A 17580-nucleotide genomic window follows, 5' to 3' on the forward strand; every position below is an offset into this window, starting at 1 on the left:
CGAGGCGCCCGCCGCGCTGCGGCTGCCGCTGCTGCTCGAGGCGCTCGAGGAGCCCGGGTGCGTGCGCAGGGCGGCGGGGAGCGGGGCGGGCAGGGTCCCTGCCGCCGTCCCTGGCCGCGTGCCCGGTGTCCCGCGTGGCGGAGCGTCCCCACGCACCGTTACTGATACTAAGATCCGTTAGCGATGCAGCGCAGCAGGTCTTTAACCCCCTGTGAAATGGGGCGCTAACTCTGCTTCTTGTTCCTCCCAGCCCCGAGTCGTGCGTGGAGCCAGCGCTGGCGCTGCTGGAGCAGCTGGTGCGCGCGGGCGGCCTGGCGGAGCTGCTGTGGGAGCAGTGCGAGCCGCGCGCGGGCGGCCCCTGCGCCGACGTCCTGCTGGGCCTGCTCGTGGGGCTGCCTGACCGCGTGGGCAACCGGCTGCGGGGCCGGGCGCCCGGCGCGCTGCTGCCGCGCGGCTACTTCGCGCTGCTGGGCGGCGCGGTGCTGCAGGCGCTGCGGCGCCTCGCCGGCTCGCTGCGAGGTGAGCRCGCCCGCGGCCGAGCCCCTGCGCGCGCAGCCGCGCTCGCCTCGCTCATGCCAGAGCTCCTCTCTCCCAGGTGGCTCGGACTGCTCCGTCTCTTTCGTGTCGCAGGTCGTGGGGAAGGTGTGCGTCCATGGGGGACAGAGTGAGTGCTTTACTGCTCTGCTYGGGGGAGAGGGGAAATCTGTTGTAGCGTATTAGCGAGGAAACTGCGGGTGCCAATTGCCATAGAAGAYGTGAGAGAGGGCCCAGGGAGGTTGTGGAGTCTCCTCTGGAAATTTTCCAAACCTGCCTGGACRCCACCCTGTGCCCCGTGCTCGGGGTGTCCCTGCTGGAGCCAGGGGCTGCACTAGGGRATCTCTAGAGGTCCCTTCCAGCCTTAACCATTCTGTGGTTGACGGGGTAATACTTTGAGTTTCTTATGAATCAGCCTGTAGACACTGGCTGCTCTTTGCTTTGTGAGACTCCTCAAAACTACATGCCTGATAGATGTCATGCTTTTGTGTCCACTCATGTCCTCTCCAAGGCTGAGAAGAGCATTAGTCTTCTCTCTGTCTTGCTGTTTTGGGCATATTTATTTGGGCTCTGCTTCCTGAAAAGGTTATGTAAGTACCAGCTCCATCCAGCTGGAGTATTTACCTCTGTTATCGTCCACTTCAGAGGAAATTCTGGGCGTCTTGGTGCCCCAGCTAACAGAACTCACCCAGTCAGACTGCATCTGGCAGCGGATTTGCTGGCGACTGGTGGAAAGCGTGCCCGACCGCTGGATGGAAGCAGTGCTCCTTGGATTCGTTCAGAGTGCACCAGGGTAAGGACTCTGCTCTGCTCTCCGATCCGGAGCAAAGGTTGGAATTATTTCACAAATGCTTTCAGCATCAGTGCCTGCAAGATGCTGGCCTCTGTGTTTGGGTAGGCTGTTTCTTGTGGTGCTGTTTGCTGAGATGCTCTAGAGCTAAATAGCCAAAGGTTTTCTCTCAGGTAGGTGCTGTTCCTTAAAGATCTGGATTCTGCAGTGAATAAATGAAGTGTTTTTCACAATCACTGRCCAGCTCGTAATTTCTAGAGCCATTTTAATAATCCTCAGCTTTTGGCTTCATTGCTGCTCACAGACCTGTGTATGACCTATGGCAGGATGCCTGTCATCCTGCTGACTCTTGAAGTTTTGCCCTTGACCTCTCTTGCTAGGGCAGATGCCTTGTCTCGACTGCTGGGGAACCTGGTGGTGAAGAACAAGAAAGCTCAGTTCGTGATGACACAGAAGCTGCTGCTCTTGCAGTATGGCTACACGGTGAGGAGACTGCATTAACGGTGAGGTGGGAAGGCCTCTCCTTCCTAAAATACTGGCTTACTTTTTAGCTGACCTCTCCAATTGTGAACAACATTTAACTCGGTTGTAAAGTCCTCCCATATTGTCTCAGTCACTCCACTTGTACCTGAGCTCTGTTCACCTGCATCCCCGTAGCTGAGCAGAAGGGAAGGGGGAAATGGTGCCTTTCAGATCGTGGGTTCAGGTGCTCTCTGGGGTTGATGTGATTAGCAGAACTGTTGTATTTTCTTTCTGGAAGCAAATGGGTATTTGCACATAATCATAGTTTTTCCGSTTAGCTGGAGGTGTCTCCTTAATTTAGGATCTGAAAGAAGAGACTCAGGAAACTACGACCTATCCTTGGGGATAAGAGCAGAGATGAAGAGACAAGGCCGGAGTTTGATGTGAAATTCTCTTTCCTGATAGCGTAAGGGAGAAACGTGAGCTGGAAGCAGGATATTCTCTCTGAGGGCCATTCTCTTGAGGGGTATTCTCTATGTCTGGAGGCTTCTGTGTTTACCTGAAGTTGTTCTGGTCTGGTCTCAAGGATGCAAACACTGTATTCCGATCCTGGTTTCCCTTGTACTTTGCCTAGTTAAAGCAAGAGCCATGGTTTCCCTTGCAGACTGCAGTGCTACAGAACGTCCTTGGCTACCTGTCCCTGGACAACCTGCGGCGTGCCTTGTTGATCAAAGTAAGGTTCAGGCATGGTTTTGGTAAGGTATCTGCTGGATTAAAAAAATACTGTGTGAGAGTGTGCATGCGTTGCAGAAATCTGGTTCTCCTCTAATTCACCTCTGCTGCTATTCATAAAAGCGAGGAAAACCTCAGCACACCAATGAAAGCRAGATTGTTTGCCATGTATAACCTGAAGACTTTGCACCGCTCGTGGTTTTTTTTTTCCATTTATTGTTGGCAAATTGCCTTCTGAGCAGCAGAGGCAGTGAAGTCTGGATTCCTACAGTGGTCCTGGTCCCTCTCATCTTCCTCCCTCCTTCCCAATGTGTGTGGCTGGATGGGTGGCAGCAAGTGATGAAACTGGCTCTGAGCTCCCTGTGTGCTGAGTGATTCTGATGGTTCAGAACGTCTCTTATCCTCCACGGAGATGCAGATCTTTTCCCTCTCCAAGTCAGCAGTATAGCAGACCTTCTAGGAACTCCCTATTGCTGGAACTCTCTACCCCTCTCTCAGTGTTTTTGGTGTTGGTTCCAGGTTCAGAAATGATCTGTGAGTACTTGGCAGGTCTGTAGATTTTGAAGAGGGGACTTCAAAAACTTTGTGAACTTGGAGGAAGTTGATAGGGAGTTCTCAGTTGACCCAACATTGCATCATTTAGGGTCATGCAGTACTTAGCTCAGTTTGAAGGGAGAACGTAATTCCACTGAGAAGAACAAAGACCCAAAGAGCATTGGAATAGATGCTCTGCGGAATGAAGTGAGAGTGCTCCTTTGGGAAGGACATTGCTTGCATGTGGGAAAGAGGAATTTTGAGCTAACTCGGGTTTTGTGGCTTAGGTGCTGCAAGAGCTCTTGGAGACGTGGGGCAGCAGCAGTGCCGTGAGACACTCGCCGGTGGAGCAGCAGCTCTACATTAGCAAGGCCATTCTCATCTGCCTCTCCCACCTGAAGGAGTCAGAAATAGAGAGCTGCAGGCAAGGTGAGGTGGTGGAAGGAGCTGTGGGCAATGTGTGTTTAAAAGACAGGATGACTGTAAGTAGAAAAATATGATGTATTGATCCAGAGTTAGAAAAAAAAAAATGGTTGTGACTTCATCTTGCAAACAGGGGGCTCCAGGTGTGATTACTCACCAGGTGACAAAGGTTAGTACTGGTCAGCAAAGCTGAAGGACCTGTTCCTGCCGTTCTTGTTGGGACTGTCAGGCTCTTCGCATGCATCTCTCATACTAAGACATTGAACTTGTATTGGGAAACACTTTTGTCCTGTGTTTTTCAGTTCAGAGCATTTTGGRGTCCTGGTCTGGTATTTCAGTTTCTTACTGAAGTAAAATGATCTAATTTCCAGAGTTGTTTCTGTTGCTTCTTTGTGCAGCTTTTTGTTTGTTTGTGGAAGTTTGACTTACAAGAGCATAAATCTGCCTCATTCTAGAATTAATTCTCTAGGACAAGACACAACCTATTATTTACTCAGCATAAAAGTAATATAAAAAAAAACCAAAAAGGCTTTTACGAGCTCACAGATTTGCTGCTGTTTGGCTTCTCTCTGGTAAAGGTGGCTTACTGTCATTTCCCGTGGGCTGAGAATTGCCAGCATGGGCTGCCTGCCTGTGCCTAGCTAGGTGGTGAGGGAAATTCTCCCTTCCCTCCTGCACAACTCTTGGCCCTAGTCAGAACGGACAGTTTCCTCGTGACGCTGTGTTTCCCTTCAGAGGTTTGAAAACACTCTACAGCAACTAAATATTGATTTGACTTGCTGCTCTTTTTTGGGGGTTTATATTTCAGAGAAAAAATGAAATATTCCAGATTTGGTTGACTTTGTAAGCTTTTTTTCTTATTATATGGTTTCCGAGGGGAAGTACCACTCTTGCATAGTTGTAGTAATCCCAGTGGTGATTTCAGGCCCTTCCTGTCTCCTGCCTATTTTTGAGCAGGGGATAGCTGAAGAYGCACCCTTGGGGAGCTGCCACCAAGACCCCTCCTTGCTCCTCTCCTTGCTTGATGCACTCTTTGCCTTCTAGAACTCCTCACAAACATGATGGCCGGTGTAAAATGCCACCTGGACAGCAGCCTGCCCCAGATCCGGCGTCTGGGAATGATCGTGGCCGAGAGCGTTAGCGTGAGGATCAACACTGATGGGCCCGTCCTGAAGTTTCAGGTGAGCTGCCAATGAAACTGCTACTGAGCAAGGCTTAAGGGGAGATGCAAGCTTGAAAAGAGATTATTTCAGGCATTRTAGTAAGTGCTAGTACTTATTGTTATAAAGACAGGCAGCAGCACTTCCAAAAAGAGTTTACAAAATCTGTTTACAAAATAGAATTGTATTAAAAATACAGMGGTGCATAAGAATGACTTTAGAGTGTAATTTGGTGGCAAATGTAAACTGTTGACGATAAAGGACTGCTATAGTATTGGAATCTGATCTGTGGAAGTTGAGAGGGAGCTTCCAAGCCAAATCAGGGGTGAATTTTTGGTCCCTGACATGGTAAGAACCACCTGGTCTGAACTGAGATTTCCAAGGCTGACTTGGAGACTTTAGCTGTGCTATTTCCAGTTGAGTTTATAGGAATTACATGATAAAAATCTCATTCTTTCCTTAAAATCTTCCATCATGTTGCACTGCCATTTATTACATCATTTAGATTGTAAATAACCCTGTGAGTAGTGATGAGTGTGAACCAGTGCTACTGTTAGAGTACTGAAATCTGCCAGGAAGATTATGTGAGGCCCAGATTGCTGTACAGCATAAATACCAAACTTCTGGCAGCCTTGTGAAGGGCATTTTTAGGTGTCCAGATGCTCGTAATTCAGCCTTCATTTTTGCCAAGCAAAAGGGTGAGATGAGGAATGCTGTGCACATTTGCAGTAACAGTTGTTTTGAATATCTAGTATGAAGAAGACAACGAGACACAAGAGCTGAAGTCCCTCCTGGTGGAGGCTCCTCAACACGGTGTTGTCGCCAGCCTTGCAGACAAGTAAGACACATCTGCTGCTCACCCTCTGTGTCCTTTTAAGTGGCAAATTTAAAAAATGTGCTGAGCAAAAGTGGGCAAGTTTTGTTTTCTAGACTATGTTTCTCTAGGTTATCAGCAGGGTTTCCATCTGCAAAAGATGCATCATTTCATTTGTATCTTCCTACTCTTTGTGGTTTTGTTCATGTCTGTCACATCTTCCCTCAGTTTTCTCTTCTAGACTGAAGACTGCTTGTCTATTTAGTTTTCCTTGTATGGAAGCTATTCTGTACCTTTGATCGTTCTTTTTCCCTTCTTCATGCCAATTTTTCAGTTACACACCAGCAATGTACGCAGCATTAAGATTTGCATCTCATATATTCTTATAAAGCATAATAATGCCCTTTATTCTTAGAAGGCAGTGTAATCATGTTAAACTCGTTATTCAAGTGGTAGTGTGCGTTAAAATTACTCATTTGATAGCTGCTTATACTGAATCTGTACTGTGGTATTTAGAGATCATATATGCTCCTGAGCGAAAGCAGACAGACCTTTCTCTTYGTATTCAGTTAGACGTGTTAGTGCAGGTGGACACAGCAAATTAACTAACTTAATTTTTGTCACCCCTTGCCCTTTCACTGGGAGATTCCACTTTTCTTCTCCACCCAGCCCGCGAGTGCAGGTCACAGGCAGCAAGGTTGGCTGGTGAAGATGGTGTCTTGCAAATAAGGCCTGTTACTTGATTGATTTTAATGCTTCTTGTTGCTCACAGCAGGAATGAAAGAGCAGAAGCGGCACTGCCAGGGGAATTGGAAGCTGTGGAAAAACCACAGACAGCAACCCAGGGGGTGCCAGAGGAGGAGTCAGATACTGAGCTTGACAGGTAGGTGTTAGAACAAGCCATGGGGCAAGAAGCTGGTAGGAAATGGAAAATACTCGGCAAGTTCTTATGAGCAGGCTCGGAGAGAACAGAGCTATTGGTACCTGCTTATGTTGGCAAATCTTGTGCTTTCTGACAAGAACGAGGGAGCAGACCTTGCTCAGAGAGTGGTTTTCAGTCCTCCTGTGTCAAACGATCGTCAAGTACAACCATTCGATTTATTTCATTTGAGTCACTTCTGTTTCCTGACAGAATGCGATGGAAATATAGAATATTGGTGCATTTTATTAGAGAATTTATTGTATCTGCTCTTTCACTTGGCTTTAGAGTAATTCATAAGGCTTCATAAGGTGACCGAAGAATCTATGTTGAGTTTAGATGCTGTGGTTTAGAGAGGCAATAAAAGTTGCCCAGCAGGATCAAGTAGTTGTAAGGGATCTAAGTGAAATGTTAAAAAATCCTCCCCCTAAATCCTGTTAGATAGCAAATGTTCGATGTTTAGCACAACTCCATCATTCATGAGGCAGGTGGCAAAAGTAGATGACAGGAAAAACAATTGATACAGGTCGCCTTGTGGAAAGGATTTCTTGTTAATTTTCCATGTGATTAATTCCCTTGATTTCTTTTCTGAAGCCCTCGGCACTGTACACGCACGATAAAGAAAGATCCTGACTCGCAGAAGCATTTCAGCAACTTTCTTGGTCTCACTGTTTCCCCTTTAAAATAATAAGCTAAGAGCTGAAATGTTGTGTTGACTTTGCAGCCAAGAGTCTTCAAAACCTGCATCTTGCTTAGTTTTAAACATTCACAGCACAAGTGTTTTCATCTGAATCTGACCCCATGGTCTCCTCTGTGGTCAGTGTAATGGGCACAATTCATGTGGTCCTAGGGCACAATTCATGTGTTCTATTTAGTCTGTTTAGGGGAGAAGATGAAAAACCTTGAAGTGCTTATTTGGTCCCACTACTTTTAAAGTGTAGACGAACTGCAGGAGAGACATTTACTCCTGTATAGGTGAATTCCATGCCTATACAATGTCCCTAGACTGAAACAAAAGAACCCGAGATCCTTCCCTCACACACACACACACCTCGTAACAACCAAAGCTGGTATCTTGTTTGCAGGGCATGTGCTCTGTTTTGGTATTTCACGGGAGAGTTTCTTCGTGGGTCCCACATACTCTTGTGCCTTATAGCCAAGAGAATTTCCTTTGCTGCCTGATCCCTCGCAGGTTAAGCTCCTGCAATGCTACTGCATGCTGCAAGAGCAGCTGTGTTAGGAGAATATATGAAATGCAACGTTCCCTCTTGTGTGCATGTCTGGGCACCAACTCTTGCCTATATGTTCCTTTAACAGTGATGACGACCTTGTCCCTTATGACATGTCAGAGGATAAAGAAATAAAGAGCACTAAGGCTCCTGTGTATATTCGTGACTGTATTGAAGGTATGAGAATTTGGGTYGAGTTTTCATCTAATTCTCCTAATGCTTTTATGAAAGGGGTCTGCGTAGGTGGATTTTACTTCTAAATTTAGTTCCTAATGTGTGATGTGCTGGGTTAGCAGAGGATGGCCGGGGTATTTACCTGAGCTTGACCATTCTGTTACAGCTGTTGTTTGTCTTCTGGTTACCCTTAGTCCTGACAGGGTCTGACGATGTGCACAAATGGGATGCTACAATCAAGGCTCTCGAGGGCTTAATTCGAAAGAATCCAGCAGCTACAAGAGAGGTGAAGCAGTGTTGGCTGACAGTTACCGGTGGGCTGTAAAAGAGGGTTTCTCTGAGAGAGAAGAAACTAAGCTTGCCAGCAGCAGGCCAAGCTCAAGTGCACCTGAGTTTAAAGGTTTCAATTTAGAAAGAGAAATAGAAGGGAATATCTTCTTTAGAGATGAGGCTACATAGCACAGAGGAGCAAAGGAGCTGGCAAAGGTGACCAAAGATGCCAGCATGTATGGGAAGGTGCCAGGATGGCATTTGGCAGCTCTTGCACTGCAGATGAAATGTGTGTGCAAGTAGCTCCTGCCAGCAGCTTGAGCCCACAGAGGCTGTGGGAAGCTGCATCCTTTGTGCTGGGCTGAAAAACCATTAGAAATGCAATTTACAGAGCAGGCCTTAATCACACCAACACAGCAGCCAAAGGGGAGGAAAAATCAAATGGAGCCTCCCTGTTTGCCTGTACAAGGCCAGGAGCCTCTGGCCACCGAGTGCAGGAGGACGTGCAGTGCAGCGAGCAGCGGCAGCCCTCGCACCGAGCTGCACGGGCTCCCCGGGGCCCCTGTTCCACCTCAGCACTGAAGTGACTCACCCGGGAGCTGCAGGGACGAGTCCTCCTTCTCATGGTGCTGAGAGTCTCCCCCTGTCCCAAGAGCTGTCTCACAAAGTACGCACGGACAGAGAAGTCAGCTGAGGGCTTTGCTCAGTGCTGTGAGAGATCGGGGTCGATGGCCTTCAGCGTTGTGGGTTTTCTCGGTCTCCTAAGTGATAGGTGTACTGTTGCCTGTATTCTGTTCCCTTACTGTCTTTCCTGAAAAAAAAAAGAACGGACAGTGGATGCTGCTCCATAAATCCTATGTGAAGGAAAACACCTGCAGCGATTTGATTCCTTTGCTTTTATTTTGAACAGGTTAGTGTGGAGCTGGCAAAAATCCTCCTGCATGTGGAAGAGAAGAGCTGCATTGAAGGCTTTGCAGTGCTCCGTCAGAAAGCCCAAGTAGCTGTTTTAACCACTGATCCCATACCTGTGAGTCTCCCTTAGTGCTTCCTTTTTTTTCTGATAGAGGCAGAGGCAGGGATTTGAGCAGGCAAGTCTCCTGCTAGCCGAGTGGAGGCACTTCCTGGCATGCGTTAGGATTGATGTCTGACAGCATTTATGCAGAGGTGGGCTACGTACCCAAGGATGACTGAAACTAGAGGAAAGGGAAAAGATTGCAACAATTTGAGCTTGTTGCACCAAAGGGAGGTTGTTTCACGTACAGGGAAGCTGTGGCAAACATGGTTTCTCTAAGAGAAGGCTTGGGTGCTCTTCGGCTACCTCTGTGTGGGAAGTGCCAAAGAACAGCGGTCCTGTTTGTCATTCACATCCTGTGGGAGCACTGAGAAGTAGAAACCTCTGAATTTCCCATTCTCACATACTTCTGGCCCTTTCTTCTCTTGGAGGCTTCTGGTTCACTACCAGAGAGCAGGACTTTTCCTGGAACAGACTGCTTTGGGAATGAGTGGGAAGGCCATTCCCAGGCTGGGGTTGTGCTCTCTGCTTCTCAACTTTCTTTTTCACGTGTGCAGGTCGCGCAGTACCTGACCTCTCAGTTCTACTCCCTGAACTACAGCCTTCGACAGCGCATGGACATCCTCGACGTGAGTGCTCTTCTCCCATCACGCGTGTCGGGGGCATTTCCTAGAAGAAGTCAGTCTTTCCTGTCACCAGTCTGTTACCTTGTCACCTTCTGCAAGGTGTCTCCTTCCACACCCTTTCACTTGTGCCTCAACAGGGAATCCCTGCTCTGTTCCAGGGTCAAGTGCTGGAGCATTTGGCGCAATTCCTCAGAGCCAGTTGTTTGGCTGGGGATCAGTTACCTGCCCTGTTGTTCTTGGTTCTTACCCCCACTGACCCTTTCTGCTTTGGTATCAGTTTGAGAGTAGGTAATTCTGTTATTGTTGCTGTTCCCTAGTACAGGGGTTATCCCTTTCTAATGCAACCTCACTCTTTTTCCTGTAGGTATTGGTTTTGGCAGCTCAGGAAATGTCTTCTCCCAAATTCTATGGGAAGAACAAGCCATCTAATGCTCAGAAACCTTGTATCCAGCTCCTTCCCGAAAGCAGCTCTTCCAAGGGCTGGAGACAGATTGTTGATGAGAGGATCAAAAGCAAGACACGAAGGTTTGCTAAGGTAAAAGCAGAACAGAAACCTAGTAATGTAAAGTCCTGCGAAAGTAGAGAYGGTTGAAGGGACTTCCGCAGCTGCTGGATTTCTAGCTAAAAAGGGCAAACTATCCATCAAGTTGGATCCAAGCCAATGGGTTTGTTGATCACTCAAGAGGAAGCAGGATTTTTCCTGAAATGGGGTGCTTCTCACATGAATGGAAAGGCTGTTCCCAAACTGGGGCTGTGTTGCCACTCCTTGATTTTTTTTTTTTTTTTCTTTCTGACTATATGACTTAAAACCCCAGTTCCACTTTAATCTTTTCCGGTGGGAAGTATCATTTCCCATAGTCCTCTCCCAGCAGGGAGAGGATAATAAACCTTGAACTCTTGCACTGCAAGGTGGTGGCTGCTCTYCTGTGCCTGTTTGGAGCGTGTCCGGCCGCTGCAGGGAGCTGTGGCTGCACCTCACGGGCCTCCGAGCTGCTGCTTTCAGACCAGGTCTCCCTGCACTGGACTGTAGCCTCAAGCTTCCTTTTTGGGAGATGAAGATAAATTGATGCCCATTTCCTAGGCCCCACAACTCCACTATGGTTCGTTTTGGAAGAGTTGCTTTCCAGAGCTCTTTTAACCCTTGTTCTTTTCCCCATGTTCTTGTCCCTTGTATCTAGCCCAGCAGGATTGAGCTGTATTGCACTGAGGTATTTAGGAGGACCTGTGCAGTGCTGTATCTAGACTTCAGTTTTCTCTTGGACAGGGTCAGTCTCAAGCGGAAACGGATGCAGGCCCAAACGAGTTCAATTCTGTAGCTGGACACTTCTTCTTCCCCCTGATCCAGAACTTTGACAGGTGGGTGTGAGGGCCCTGCGCTGCGGACAGGACAGTGGCCACGGTGACGGGCCTGCCTGCGGGTCCCGCGAGGGCGCAGAGCTGAGGCCTGGCACACGCAGGGCGTTCGGGGTCGGCTCTCAGACACCCTGTGCAGTTTTGGGGGTAAGGAATAGGTAAGACCTTGCAGTAAGCAAATCTACAGTACTAAGAAGAACCTGTAGGGAGGTTGCACAGGAGATGATTGGGATCCTGAACAGTATCTTGGTTGAGCACTTACAGGGGRAGGCTCACACTAACCCCCAAAACAGGGTTTAGCTTTAACAGTACATTTGTATGTAGAATAAGTGAGACCTGCTCTAAGAGTGGAGAACATTTACAGCAAAGATGGGAGAAAGGAACTGGGGCCTCTCTTAAACAAATTGGGCATCACTCTATTAAAGTGATTGTTTTGGGATTGTTTTAGCAGCTCGCGTGGGACAGTCATAGCCACCTGGCCGTTGTGCCGTGCACCGGGCAGCTGTGCCCTTGCTCCAGGATTGTGTATYTTGCAGGCCCCTGTCAACGTTTGATCTCCTGGGAGAAGATCATTTTGTGCTTGGAAGATTGGTGCACACGCTGGCAATCCTGATGTACCTGGCTGCCAGTGCTGTGGTAAGAGAGGCGACGCAGGCATGCAGAGAGCAGGAGCCCCCTTCCCCTCACAGGGAGCTCCAGGGCTTGTGACACGCAGACTAGGAGCAAGTCGGAGTCCCTGGGCTGAGGAGCTGCACAAAGGGCTAAGAAAAGATGGTCAGAAGAGATCTGGGCACTCCTGCTCTTTTGGAGAGCTTTTCTGTCAGCTGTTATAGAACATTTGAGACATTGTTTCATGTCACTGTCTTATTTTCCTCATGTGTAAAAGGGCGTTAAAGGCAACCCTGCTGTTCCCAGCAGTGTATGTTGAGGTATGGTTCCGCAGGCTAGCAGCGCTGCAATCAGCGTTTCTCTCTCAACCCTCATTCACAGGTAGTCACCCCCATGGGAAAGGCACTGCTGGAGTTCGTCTGGGCTCTGCGTTTCCACACTGACGCGTGAGTTGGATCTGGTTTCAGTTTTAAAGCTCAGCTTTGAGCCTGGTGTGCAAACACGGCTCATCTGTGTCCAAGAGCAGCACTGCCCTCAGCGTACTCGTGACTTAGTGAATTCTTCATTCATATTACTGTCCTCCTGCCTTCTCTTCTTATGACATTGAGTGTTTCAAGAGCAAGAATTTGCACGGTGCGGTGGATCGAGGGCTGGCTGGATGGCAGAGCTCAGAGGGTGGTCATAAATGGGGCCGAGTCCAGCTGGAGGCCTGTGGCCAGTGGTGTCCCCCAGGCGTCAGTACTGGGCCCAGTGCTGTTCAACTTGTTTATCAACGACCTGGACGAGGGCACGGAATGCACCCTGAGCAAGTTTGCGGATGACACCAAGCTGGGTGGAGTGGCCGACACTCCGGAGGGCTGTGCTGCCATCCAGAGGGACCTGGACAGGCTGGAGAGTTGGGCAGAGGTTCAGACAAGTGCAGGGTCCTGCACCTGGGGAGGAATAACCCCAGGCATCAGTACAGATTAGGGGTTGACCTGCTGGAAAGCACCTCCACGGAGAGGGACCTGGGAGTCCTGGTTGACACTAAGTTAACCATGAGTGAGCAGTGTGCCCTCGTGGCCAAGAAGGCCAATGGGATCCTGGCCTGCATCAGGAGGAGTGTTGCCAGCAGGTCAAGGGAGGTGATTCTGCCCCTCTACTCAGCTCTGGTGAGGCCGCACCTGGAGTACTGTGTTCAGTCCTGGGCACCCCACTATAGGAAGGACGTGGAGCTTCTGGAGAGGGTCCAGAGAAGGGCAACCAGGATGATTAAGGGAATGGAACATCTCTCGTATGAAGAGAGGCTGAGTGAGCTGGGCCTGTTTTCTCTGGAGAAGAGGCGGCTCAGAGGGGATATGATTAATATGTATAAGTTCAGGAAGGGAGAATGCAGGGAGGAAGGGGACAGGCTGTTCTCACTGGTGGCCAGCGATAGGACGAGGGGTAATGGCCACAAGCTGAAACACAAGAAGTTCCGTCTCCAGGTGAGGAGCAACTTCTTTACTGTTAGGGTGACAGAGCAGTGGAACAGGCTGCCCAGGGAGGTTGTGGAGTCTCCTACTCTGGAGGTCTTCAAAACCCGCCTGGATGCCACCCTGTGCCACATGCTGTAGGTGTGCCTGCTTGAGCAGGAAGGTTGGACTAGATGATCTGTAGAGGTCCCTTCCAACCTTAAATATTCTGAAATATTCTGAAATTCTGAAATTTACAATGAAGTTGTCACATCATTGCCAGGGCAACATAAAAATAGTTAGCTAGTGTCTTCTGTTGTGCAGGGACACACATGCACACACATTACCTGTAACAAGCATGAGAAGTTTCTGGATGAGCTATCCTGGTGATATTTCATGGACCTCAGAAAATCTGATAGCTTGAATTCCCACATTCAACCTTAGAAGGAAATCAAGACATGTAGCCAAAACGCTGTTCAACCTCAAGACTGCTCTAGGCCTCTGAATTCAGCTAGATTCCCTGAACCACACCTTGGCTGGGGCTGTGTGTATGGACAGTATGCCAGCTAGTTGTGTCATCAAACCCTAGATCAGCACGATGTGACGGCAGTGATTGTCATCACAAACAGTGGGACCTGGAGGGCTTTTCAGAAGAGGAATATTAAGGAAATTACAGCAAGAAGCTGCAGCTTTTAGAATTCAGTTGTTCTCCAACAGGTATGTGCGCCAGGGTCTCCTGTCCTGCATCTCCTCCGTACTCCTCAGTGTCCCTGCTGCACATCTTCTGGAAGACGTGGCAGAAGTGCTCGTGGAGACTCGGTGCTGGCTGGCAGGTAAGGGGTGATGCACGTCAGCGTTTCGCCACTTAGTGCTTCTGCGTGCACACAGAATCCTTTTTAAAATGGTGGTGGTAGCACCACAAGTAATACATAGTGCTTCGTAGGGCCCTCTGTGCTTAAAGGATGTGTTTCACCAGTGCCGAGTAAGAGAAGGAAGACAAATGTGTCCCTGTTTTCTACCTTCCTGGTGCAGATGGCAGCCTGTGGATGATGCCCTAGCTTGTGCGGAGGGAAGAGGTGTGGTTTCTAGACTGTTGTTTCTGTGCACTCCCACTCTACCCAAGCCCTCAAATCAGGGGTTGAGGATCACAGTGTGCAAGAGTACGAGAGGAAATCATGGTGTGCTCTTTGTGTCGCCCCTGTATTCGGAGTGGAGCTCGTGGGCCTCCCAGGGCTGGTTTCCTTCGCCAGCCTCGCTCTTGGTGAGTTGGCTGCCCACAGGGAGCAGGCAGGAAGTGACAGTGACACAGGCGGCCTCTGATCGCTGCAGATTTTGGAGCTCTCTGCACTTTCAAAGGAAGGGAGCTGCCCTTTGGGGCCAAAAACTTGGCTTTTCCCATGCTATGGTGTACTCTGAGGAATCTGCGTCTCTCTGCTGTAAGCAGAGCCTTTCCAGGAATGTTTTCAATGTCTTTTCAGCATGAAGGTCTGTGCAGTCCACTTTAATGAGTTATTTTTGGCAGGAGGACAACTGAGGTAGTAGCATCCCTTTACGCCTGTAGATAGTGCAATAGCCACTTCACGTAGCACTGCTGTGTGGGAATTGTGCTTCTGATTCTGGTGAGAATGGCAACAGGATAAGACCCTGCTTGTCCCTGTATAGCACAGAGAGGGGAATTGCTGTAGGAGCCATTCAGAAACCCCAAGGAATACAATTCAGCTCCAATTCTGGTCAAATACTTAAGTGCAATTTAAAACTTAGCTCTGCTCTTAGAGCTACACCTTGAAATAGAGCTGCCCTTTGGGCTCTGCGTTGGCTGTTTGGTGCAAGCTCTTTGATCAGACAGCTCTTACCAGGCGGTGCTGCCCCCCTTGCTGCTCCACTAGCACCAGCGAGGCACCAACAGCTGCTCTGGTGACGGGGTCACGGCGTAGAGCTGGGGCTGGCTGCTGCCTTGGGCCTCTGCCACACAAGACAATGCAGATCAGATCTGCTGCAGGAGCTGGGAAGAACAACAAGGGAAACACAGGAGAGCTTGGCACAGCTCCTGCTTAAGCAGGAGGCTAAAATCTGCCTCGTATTTCTCTGTCCTTCCCCTTGCTACTAGGCTGGAGCTGCCATTCAGTAGTCTGCTCTTTTTGGGGAGGCTGTGGGGCAGAAGGCCGAGCGTTTCTAGGAATCAGATACTTCCATTGCTCAGCAGCTGCCTTGGAGGGCGTTTCCTAGCCCTTGCACACGCTGCAGAGCTGTGTCCCAGGCACGTTTGTTTTCTGTAAGGATCTGAAAGCCCTGGCATTGCCCTGTGTGCCTCCCTTTCTGTGGAGCCAGTTCAAGGTCCCTGCTGATGCAATTGGAAACGGTGTCCGTCTCGGGTTGGGAGCTGATGGGTTTGTACTAACCCGTCTTGTAGCCTCCCCCTTCTGTAGAGGGAGTCTGGAAACAGCACGGCCTCTCTCCGGTGTTTATAAATAGCCCTGCTGCATCTGCGTGAGTCATGTGTTTGGGCTGACAGCGCGGGGCTCTGAGCACACCGCTCGTGCGTACAGGATTTCCTTGCACAGGCTCTCTGCTCTTCCAGGCTCCCTGTGCTCCGACATCCTGAGTGCATCCTGGTTTTTACTTTGCAGGCTCATTAAGCGCCCCTGAAATAACAGCTGCTGGAGCAGTTTCATGCCCTGGTGCGAGGCAAAAGCCTTCCCTTCCATGCTGCCTGAGGTGGGACAGAACCGCTAGTTTACCAGAAGAGCAGGTCTGCAAGGATTCATAATGTGCTGAAACCCAGCAGCTGCCTCTGCCTTTCCTCTCTCTAAAGAGCTGTGGCCACTGAGCACTTGCTTGTTCTGCAGGAATCGGCGGAGTGGAGACAGGCCCCTGAGCGAGGGGGTTTCTAATTGCAAACTGCATCTGTGCTTGCAGAGCAGCTCTAGGGAGGTAACAAACCTCCTGAGTGCGGAAGCCGAAGCTTGGGCAGGGCGGTCGCTCAATCGAATGCAAGGTTAGGCAGTCGCTGTACGTGTCGCACCCCATGGGTTACTTGCTTCTGCTGCAAGAACAGCATGAGCCTTTTTGCTGTTGCATTTAGTACTGTTTAGTGATGGCCAGTGAAAGCGTAGAGGAGTTTTGGATCAAGAGCAGTTTTTGCCAGCTCCTAAATAACCGTCTCTTCCTCTCTTACAGATGTGGTGGAGAAAGACCCAGACGGGGACTGCCGGAGGCTGGCCTTACAGAACTTGCTGCTAATGGAGAATCTGAAAAAGAAACTCGAAACTGCCCCTTCCTAGTTGAAGGGTAGAAGTGACCTCTACCTCACACTCCTGCCAGCTGGATGCCTCTAGGCACCGCAGGGGCCTCTGCAGTCACCTGGCTGGGCAAGAGGAAGGAGGGGGAAGGGTGCAGAGCTGGGAGCCGGAGAACCCAACTTGACATCTGGACTTTGTAGTGGAGGCCAATTTAGTGAGCTGCTGCCATCCGGTACGGCCTGTACAGATGCAGGAAGGTAGCGAGCGCTGCCATCCTCTCACACCTCCAGCCCCCACCCCCGGCTATTTATAACCTGAGTGCTCGGCTAAAAATACCGAGTTGATCTCGGAGCAGGCTTCTTGTCAGGAAAACAGGAGGGCTGGGACCAGCCGCTCAGCTCCTGGGGGGCAAGGACATGGAATCCCCTAGCAGAGGCTCCTGTGTCTCCTAGCAGCGCGGCGCTGCGCTGGCGTGGTAGCGGCCCCGCTGCCGTGGACGAGCCGTTCCTTGCGGCTGCGGCGCCGCTACGGGAGCACGCCCGGCCTTCCCGGGCAGCCTCCGGAGCCTGCACTGTGCTGGGGAGCAAGCACAGCAGGGCTTTTCAGATCATCTTAGTACCAAAAAAAGCTTCTGTTAAAGCGCAGATAATGGAGCACAGATAATGGCCAGAGTTTGGTCTTCAAATATGCCCAAAAAAGCACAGAATTTAAATAACTTCCAAGTGACCCCAAATATTGAAGCAAGTCATCAACACTTTGTGTCTAAGCAGAAGAGATGGCTAGTACAAAATGTGTGCACATGGGTGGGTCTTTGTAAATACAGCTTATTTGATGTGAGAGGATAACAGGCTTAAAGCAACCAAGATTTTGCTCACCTTTATTTTGGTTCCACTTCTGGCTAATCCTGCTCGTGCCAGGGAAGAACTTGCATCCTCAAATACGACTAGTACAGAGCAGCCTGGCTAGCTGTGGTGGTTGGAAAAGAAGCTTCCCGGTGAGGTTCTAAGATGACCCTTTGATGTTCATATATAAAAGCTTCCTGATGTTCATATATAAAAGCTTCCTTTTACCCAAGCTTGTACTCAAGTGGGACAGAAATTGTTTCCTTGGAAGTCAAGTTCTGAAAAGACAAATAGGTTAACACGTTATCAGATCAAAGCAAGTTTGTGCAGTCAGGAGTTTCCACTTCAGTTACAGAACTCTTCTCTAGATCCAGGCTAGGCCTCACATTACAATACAGAGTTTCCATTCTTTTTTTTTTTTTCCT

General features: G+C 49.5%; 1 protein-coding gene across 1 annotated transcript in view; it reads left to right on the forward strand.

Moving 5' to 3' along the window:
* TELO2 (telomere maintenance 2) overlaps positions 1–17567 on the forward strand; it is an 18770-nt gene extending 1203 nt beyond the window's left edge. The window contains exons 3-22 of the mRNA XM_026042970.1: positions 5–57; positions 251–519; positions 596–664; positions 1180–1327; positions 1705–1807; positions 2451–2519; positions 3340–3481; positions 4520–4656; positions 5388–5473; positions 6222–6332; positions 7686–7774; positions 7966–8057; positions 8952–9068; positions 9611–9682; positions 10044–10214; positions 10944–11035; positions 11569–11668; positions 12023–12087; positions 13792–13907; positions 16252–17567. Coding sequence (XP_025898755.1) covers positions 5–57; positions 251–519; positions 596–664; positions 1180–1327; positions 1705–1807; positions 2451–2519; positions 3340–3481; positions 4520–4656; positions 5388–5473; positions 6222–6332; positions 7686–7774; positions 7966–8057; positions 8952–9068; positions 9611–9682; positions 10044–10214; positions 10944–11035; positions 11569–11668; positions 12023–12087; positions 13792–13907; positions 16252–16355 — 2205 coding nt within the window. The 3' untranslated portion in view covers positions 16356–17567. The remainder of the gene's footprint in view (positions 1–4; positions 58–250; positions 520–595; positions 665–1179; positions 1328–1704; positions 1808–2450; positions 2520–3339; positions 3482–4519; positions 4657–5387; positions 5474–6221; positions 6333–7685; positions 7775–7965; positions 8058–8951; positions 9069–9610; positions 9683–10043; positions 10215–10943; positions 11036–11568; positions 11669–12022; positions 12088–13791; positions 13908–16251) is intronic.
* The last annotated feature ends 13 nt before the right edge of the window (positions 17568–17580 follow it).

Source organism: Nothoprocta perdicaria, unplaced genomic scaffold (genome assembly GCF_003342845.1).
Source record: "Nothoprocta perdicaria isolate Ctin4 unplaced genomic scaffold, notPer1 scaffold_319, whole genome shotgun sequence".
NCBI classification, from domain to species: domain Eukaryota; kingdom Metazoa; phylum Chordata; class Aves; order Tinamiformes; family Tinamidae; genus Nothoprocta; species Nothoprocta perdicaria.